Source organism: Nannobrachium achirus (genome assembly GCF_963921795.1).
Source record: "Nannobrachium achirus genome assembly, chromosome: 6".
In the NCBI taxonomy this organism is placed as follows: Eukaryota; Metazoa; Chordata; class Actinopteri; order Myctophiformes; family Myctophidae; genus Nannobrachium; species Nannobrachium achirus.
Window position 1 is genome coordinate 34,107,673 of NC_137815.1, and position 7,959 is coordinate 34,115,631.

At 40.8% G+C, this 7,959-nt stretch overlaps 1 protein-coding gene across 1 annotated transcript; it reads right to left on the minus strand.

Moving 5' to 3' along the window:
• Positions 1 to 1,140: 1,140 nt before the first annotated feature.
• Positions 1,141 to 7,542, minus strand: srsf3b (serine and arginine rich splicing factor 3b). The gene is made up of 7 exons (XM_080728951.1): positions 7,460 to 7,542; positions 6,994 to 7,089; positions 6,026 to 6,236; positions 5,391 to 5,531; positions 3,217 to 3,255; positions 2,647 to 2,733; positions 1,141 to 1,849 (listed from the first exon to the last, which is right to left on the minus strand). The coding sequence occupies exons 2-7, from the start codon at positions 7,007 to 7,009 to the stop codon at positions 1,822 to 1,824; spliced, it is 522 nt and encodes a 173-aa protein (XP_080585077.1). The 5' UTR covers positions 7,010 to 7,089; positions 7,460 to 7,542; the 3' UTR covers positions 1,141 to 1,821.
• Between the last annotated feature and the right edge of the window lie 417 nt (positions 7,543 to 7,959).

Genomic DNA, 7,959 nt, shown 5'->3' on the forward strand with positions numbered 1-7,959 from the left:
TTTTTTTTAAATATTTCTAGTGGAGTCAATGGGACAGTGAATACAAATGGCCATAACTTTTTTTCGCGATGTTTCCGGCAGAGCAGGCCTCTCATTCTGTGGACCTTAATGACCAAACTAATAGATAAAACAGAAATAAAAAGTGCGGCAGAAAATCACAGGTTCAACCCTATTCCTTGAGCTTTTGGGCAAGTGGATCCCCGACTATTGGTTCCTCTGGTTCAATCTGGTGGAAACGCAAGCCGGTTTACAAGAACGAACCAAGGTTCCAAGAAAGTTGAACCGGCACTGGTTCTGGAACCGGTTATTTGCCAGTGGAAAAGGCCCCTTACAGTGAAATTGGTGATCTGCCAGCCCAAGATATGTGACAATCATAGACATCACATAATGTCAAGTGTCCAACATAAAAATCATTTCAGTTAGCTCATTAGCAGAGTTCAACCTAGGGGTATTTAGGCCACATATTTAAAGACCTCCATGTAAGTTATGTGAAGTCCACAAGATACACATATTTCATCAGGTCACAAAGATCACCGCCATGGTGGAGGACAGATGGCGGAGGATGCGAGGAGGCAGAAATTTGACGAGCTTGCAGTGAGAGTTGGTCTACTACACATTATGGGCCAACAAAACATATGGCTACTCTGAAATTGTGGCTTCATCTAAGAGGACCCAAGTGAAAAATTATGAATTAGTAGAACAGGAGGACCCAACAGGTTGTTTGATATGCACTATACTGATATGGTGGTTAATGTTCCAGCCAAACAAGGTACTGATGACAAGAATATTGCATTCTGAGTTAACTACAGTACATAAGTTGAGTGTTCCTTTTTGTAGACATCCCATGCCCTACTTTAACACTTATTATTCTGCTGTTGTGCTAGCAGTCTTTCAGAATATGCCACATTTCATGGTTTGTAACTAGTCAGTGTTGCCAACTAGTGAGAATAAGCAACCTCACCTCCATAAACAAGCGAAAGAAATTCAAGTAAATAAGCAGACATAACACCGGTGATCCCTTCTTTGACTCTTGATACAGACCAGCATCACAAAGATGCCATAACAGTGACATCTTGTGGAGAAACCAAATCCTGGGCTGCATGTTTTTTCTTTGGTGGGGTAAAAAATAAAATTAACAAGTGCTGGAAATTCTATAACCAATATTTTAATTGAAAGACCAAATACAAATACCAAAGAAAACCAGTGGAATCCCAAAAATGGAGACACTTGTTGTCATAATTACATTTGATTAATACAAAGTGAATAACTTCAATCTGGATGCCTTTATTCCAATTGAATAACCTTTACCAAGGAGTAGGAAAACAAAAAACAAACAAAAAGAGGAATCTCCTCTTCACAATTTCCATCCTTCCTGACATGAATATCCAGCTGGTATTTATTATTGACAATGGAGAACTATTACACTATGCCAAAGTACACGGTACATTCACTGAAAAAAAAGAAAAGAAAAAAAAAGAAAAAAGAAAAACATGTGAAATGGAATGCTGCATGGGACAACTATTCAGCACAAAAGTTGTACAGATTTGGGTCAACCATGACGCCGGCATACACCCACTTACTGTATTTACAAATTAAGAGGAATAAAGGTACATAGCATTACATTAGCAAAACAAAATGCCTAAACAGCTAAAATAACTGATTGTTAAAAAAAAAGAAAAAATAAAAAAAAGAAAAGAAAAAAACAATCTAACAAAAACGCGACCAAAAGGCCTCGTTTCCCTAACATGAAACGGCACGATGCATTACAACCGTTCATTCATCTTTCGGCTTCACCTTCATACTTGACAGCCATGGATCCTCTTACTTTCTCTCATTAGACCTGGAGCGGCTGTAGAGAAGAAAGAAATCCAGATTAGTGACGCTATTTCCAACATTGGGGTTATTGTCATATATTTGCGACACAAGTATTACTTCAGTACCGCCCAGATAGCATGATGCTATGAATGATAAGAGGTCAGCGGCAGCGCCATAATGGTTTGTGGTGGGCATCTTTTAAAATTCTATTTTTGCCATGGACATGCAAATGAGCGTACCATATTACCAGAAACGCATAAAGAGATATCCCTGCATGCCCTGAATGACCATAATAGGTCTTTAACTGTATCAAACCAAATAGATCACTAAGGGTCCACTTGTACGCTCTAAGAGTTAAGGGGGTACTTACAAGTTACAAATAAAACATTTGAGAACTACTAGTACTAGTTGCACTCCTAATATGCCATAGTGTCGTCATAAGTGCTATACTACAATATGAGACTTGACATTCAGAAATTGAGTATAATGATCAAAATAAGAACGTTATAATGGTGTAAAAAAATAAATCTGACAGGCCAAGGCATGCAGCCATGACATGTCAGTTATTCAAAGTTATGTACAAAAACAGCAAAATGGAAGTGTCAAGTTTAATTTCATTTGACTTAATAGGAAAATGTTTACTTATGCTCATCTGCAGTTTCCACATGTACAGTAGCCCCACTCAAGAAACACTGACCTGGAGCAACTCAATATATAAGCTCCAGCTAATGTAATTGGTTTGATTTGCTGCCATGTCAAATTACAATCTGTTTACATGCCACAAACCGTTATTGAAAAACATCTTAAATGAAGAGATACATTTGTCAATACCTCCTTGATCGAGAGAAAGATCTTGAAGGTTTGTGATTCCTGTCCCGGGAGACGGATCTCTCCCTCCTCCTGTCTCTGGACAGCGACCTGCAAGACAACCAACAGGGGACGTGTTAGACCTGGGAGCATGTCGATATTGCGAAAAAGCATCTGTTCGGCGGTCCATTCTTTCGGTGCGGGTGAATGTTAACCTGGTGAAAAGCTAATCTGACGACGCGGGTGAATGTTAACCTCTCAGCCTAAACCTAACCTCAGTAAACGTGACGCGGGTGAGTAGCTAACCTGACAACACTGGTTGTTGAAAGAATTACACATCGAAAAAGTTAGATTTCCCTGAAGACCGGTAATTGTAATTTAAATGACAAAGACCAAAGATTTTTAGTGGGCCCATTTTGTGCAGACCATTGATACCATTCAAATTATGTAATGTAGAGAAATAATTATGCACGCTGCCAAAGACAAAAAACAAGCAATTGTAATGTAGCTACCTAATCCTCTTATGCGAGATGGTCATTAGCTACATTTACTGCGCTTAGCACCGTCTGTGAGGTACGTCAAGGGCTAACATACCTGCTTCGACTGCGGCTGAAGCTCCTCCTGCGTGGGGATCTGAGAGGGGGAACAAGACAAGAATGTTAAACACAAAGAAGGTTGTAATGTTCAACGTTTGACCCTCACATTACTCGACACTTATCTCTGCCCCCTCCCCCCACTAACACCATTCACACAGCTTTCTAGCTCTGCTGGAACTCAAGAAGTAGGAATAGAGGTCTTGAGGATATTTCTCAAGAGAACACCGTCAACTATAAAACAGACAATTCATAAGAAACAGATCAGGTGCATAAGGATAGTGGTTGCTTAGATGGGCATCATTTTGGCCTCATCACATCGCACCCAACATTTGTTCCACTTTGACCTCTGTCCAAATTGACTAACTAATAAAATAGGACATAATTTTGTACTTGAGAACACCCACAATTTTGCCATAGCTCCTATAAGTTTTGAATAATTATTGGGCATCTGCAGACTGGGCTACGGTAAAATAAGAGCCCATGCACACCTATTAAGTATGATGACACCTCCACCCTCCTCACTATACAGTTGGGAGGGTTGTCGCACTGTGCGATGGCATGAGGGGGAAACAAAACAAAACAAAAATCACACCACCATCTTTATGTACCTGGTCCATTATATTTGAATGACAAGTGTAAATGGAGGATTGCAACAAAACCAATGAAAATATATTGGGATTTGAGACTACATACAACTTCAGAAACAGGCTATCAACCGCAGAGCGCACAAGAATGGGACTTTTGATTTTCATGTGGAGGTTGAGGAGGAGTTTAGACTCAGTGACTTCATAAATCTGCTCTGAGCCCCAAGACACACCAACAAGAGTATCTATCATTCACATCTCTGGAAATGTGATGTTTCTAGATATTGAATTTTGAGCCATTCCCCTTTGAAACAATCAATTACAGTAATGAGTGAGGAGAAACTCTGCCCAACTAAAATGTGTGTGTTTTTTTTAAACCAGGTGTCTCTTCACTTTCAAAACTGTAATCAGCAGTGTACTGTATGAAGCAGGAAAAACTTACTAGTATTTTGGTTTTCAACAAGCTAGATATGACGAAAGGGAGGCAGACTGTCGGCCGGGTAGGCAGAATTGGCTGAATAGGACTGGCCAGATGCTGCATTGGTGATTAGTTGGCTGGCGGATGGGGGCTGAGGCTGAGGCTTTTTTCCTGCTTTTATTGGTTAGCTGCTGCTGGTGGGTTGTAGTGTAGACATTTTGGAACGTAAAACGCTGATTGGTCGGGTATGTGAGGTGGGCCGCTGCCGTTTGGGTTAAGGTTGAGGAGGAGGAGGAGGAGGTTGAGAACGGCATGCTCAGGAACCAAAGGGCTGGTGCAACCTGACGACCGGCCATGCCTGGGGGTCATGTGACACGACATCAGCCAAGCTGATTGGGGCACGCTGGTGGAGCGGTCACATGATGCTGAAAGAGGACTAGTTGATTGACTCAGAGGGTGGTGAGAAGAGGCATGGTGGTGACTCTGCAACGGGTTTCATTCTTATTAATATAGATGGTAAATAAAATGCAACCTCAAATTAAAAAAGTAAAAAAATAAAATAAAATAAATAAAATCACAACTGGCACTTTCATTTCCCCAACATTTATGCAAATGCAAAAGGGTACCGATTTCCCCCCACATTTATGCAAAAGAGTACTTATTCGACACAGGAACATCCCAGTCCCGTTTTTCTCAAGCCTCAAAACTGAGTGCACAGGAAAAGAGTACGCTACGAAAATACACTGGCGCATGAAGAAACAGTAAAAAAAAAAGTTCTTGCGAGAGATTTAAATCCGATTTAAGATATAAATACTTACATTAAATACAGCGCCCATTATTATTATTATTAGCAAATGTTACTGTAATCACTAATAATGCGTGTTTTATTGCCTGGTATTTATAATGACCAGAAATGGTAATGAAGATGAAAACTGCATGCCTTAGGCATCACCACTCACAAATGTATAATACCATAGTAAAAAAAGAAAAGAAAACAAAAACAAAAGGCAAGCACTAGGCAGGTCTTGACTGCAAACATGTGCAATTACCACAAGATACACTGCAGGGCATAACCAGGAATGAGGAACTAAGGGTAGGGTAACTAGAAAATGGAGCAGAAAGATTAGTGACTTCTATTCAACAACTTTGTCATACAAAACCGATTGTTACCTGCGTCTAGCTGGTGGACTACGGCGCCTGCTGCTGTAATCATCTCGCGGACGTCTGCCCCATGACGGCGGAGGACCACGGTTGCGACTGCGCTTTTCACCATTGGACAGCTCCACGCGAACACGACATCCACACAGTGTCCTAAAAAAAAAATCACGATTGAAGACAGAATGATCAACAAAGGAAGCAGCTAGTCAGCTAGAACAGTGGTTCTCAACCATTCCATGCCCCGACCCCCCAAAATAATTATATTTTAACTGGGGACTGTGGGGAGCCCCCTCCCACACCCCAATAAGCACTTGGAATCGAAGGCATTACATTGATTTAGTTTTGACTCGCTTCCACGGGTAAATATTGTGAATATGGCAGATCTACAAGCTCACAAGGCCTCGCTCTGCGAGGCATTTTGAGTTTGAAGATAGTCTATTTTTTAGTCCAGTTTGTTGATTACTGTTGATGCAGTCATGGTGTCTTTTCTTTAGGTATTACAAATGCCTTATCTTAAGTCCTTATGTCCTGGTGACAGCCCCTTGGCGTCCTGAAGAACAGGTTGAGAACCACTAGGCTAGAAATACATTTCCTGTTTAACCCGTCCCAGGACATTGCAATGTTGCAAAATGCATTTGCTGCCTCACCTTCCATCAAGCTCTCTCACAGCATCTGTGGCATCTCTGGGGTCTTCGAATTCTACAAACGCGAAACCTGGTGGATTCCTGGCGACCCAAACGCTCCGGAGTGGTCCATAGTAACCGAAGGCCCTCTCCAGATCTGTCTTGTTGCCATTATTCCCCAGGTTCCCAACATAGACTTTGCAGTCAAGTGGGCAGTCTCGGTGCATGGCGGAGTCTATAGCGATGACAAAAACAAAATACACTCAATAGGACAAGGACGCCTTTCAGAAAACCGACCATAATCATAAACATTTTGTAGCATGTATATTCCATATCCAGATATTACGCCCATTTAGACCTGAAATGTTCTTTTTCTTTTATCTTTTTCTTACTTCTCTGTAACTTCGTAAATAACATTATACTGCTGTGCTGCCTCTGGGCAACTGATTTTCCCCCTTGGGATAATAAAGGTATCTATTTATCCATATATGAAATGCATCTGTCACGTTAGATTTTAACCACTTTAACAGTCATTTTTAAATGTAGCTATTCAAAAATAGATATTCAAGCTCATAGCATGTCACGAGTGCTGCGATATGAGCTTGTAAATCTGCTATTTTTTAAAATGTCTCGAAATGTGCACATTTTTGAATATACCGGTAGGCTTATTTTTTAAATTTTTAACTAAAATCTTTCTTTCTTGGGGTGCCTGGAACAAAATATTTTGAGTGGTGCTCAAATAATGTCGAGGAAATGATTTATCCTACGTTTTTCAGAAAACCATTTGATTTACAATGCTTTTCTTTTCTTTTTTTATAAAGGGTCTCAGGTCTTAAAAGGGTTAACATAAGGATTCGAGCAGTGTTGTCAGGCGGGTTAATACATATGCACACACCCATTTATTTCGAAGCTCCCAATACAATAATCAGTTTTGTAGGCCTTATATGACATCACAAACGAACCCAGGGTTAGAAATCGATCTGTTTAAGTACCTGTATTGGTTGGCATCACAAGTCAATTAAATCTATCTGTTCAGTCGTCTCGGTTATGGCTGCAGGCCCGCCGCCCTGCTTGCTTTCGAGATCGATCTTTGGTGAAAACAACAACAAAAAGGACAATTACAGATTCGTTTCCTCTTCCCAATTTGCATAGTTTTGCAAAAAATAAAAAAGAGCAAATATTGCATGTTATGCATTTAATCAAAACTATGGCCATTGTTGACGACAGCAGGTCGTCTATTTTGAGCATTATTAGCTAGCGGGTTAACGTTAGCCACTTCCCAGAGCTAACCCGCTAATAGCTAAAATGGCTGTCGCCTACTCGTGGCCTAAACGATTACATTTTCCATAAAACCTGATGATGCGTGCTGAACGACACAAATATACGCTGCAAAAACACACGTTACGTTACGATAAAACATATTCACGTGTATTGCAATAAAGATGCGAGGTAAATTACCTGTTAGTTGCAGTTCACAGTACACCGAATTAACACAGACGCTTGGACAAAATGTGTCTCTTTTCCGTCCGGCGTCCGTCGACCTGAAAAATGGCGTCACGAACAATGGGGTGGTTCGGTTCGGTCACGTGACGTGCTTGGTGGTGATTCTGGGAGGGCGGGACACAAATAGGGAGATAAGGACTGATAAAGGCCACGGTTCATACACTTTTGGGGCGGAAACGTTGCTCTAATTATTTCAGATGAACTCCCAATTTTTGGTGGATTCTGGATTTGAATGATTTTCCAAGAACGAAACCAACTCTGACGACGATAGCCTTGAAACATGACGGTCGTGTCTTGGATGTTATGGCATATGACGTTGAGCAGTTTAGAGAATTTGCAACGTACGTTTACACAGACGTTCAGATTTAAAAATAAAGGTGCTTATTAGAGGCTACGGATATCACAATATGGTACGTTCAAGCAGAATTACCCGTATCTTCCGCATTGTTTAATGA

Coding starts and splice junctions, on each gene's coding strand:
- srsf3b (XM_080728951.1), bottom strand. Junction 5,532..6,025: donor GTGAGAGAGCTTGATGGAAG/GTGAGGCAGCAA, acceptor TTTTTTTTTTAG/GACACTGTGTGGATGTCGTG. Junction 1,850..2,646: donor TCTTTCTCTCGATCAAGGAG/GTATTGACAAAT, acceptor TCTTCTCTACAG/CCGCTCCAGGTCTAATGAGA.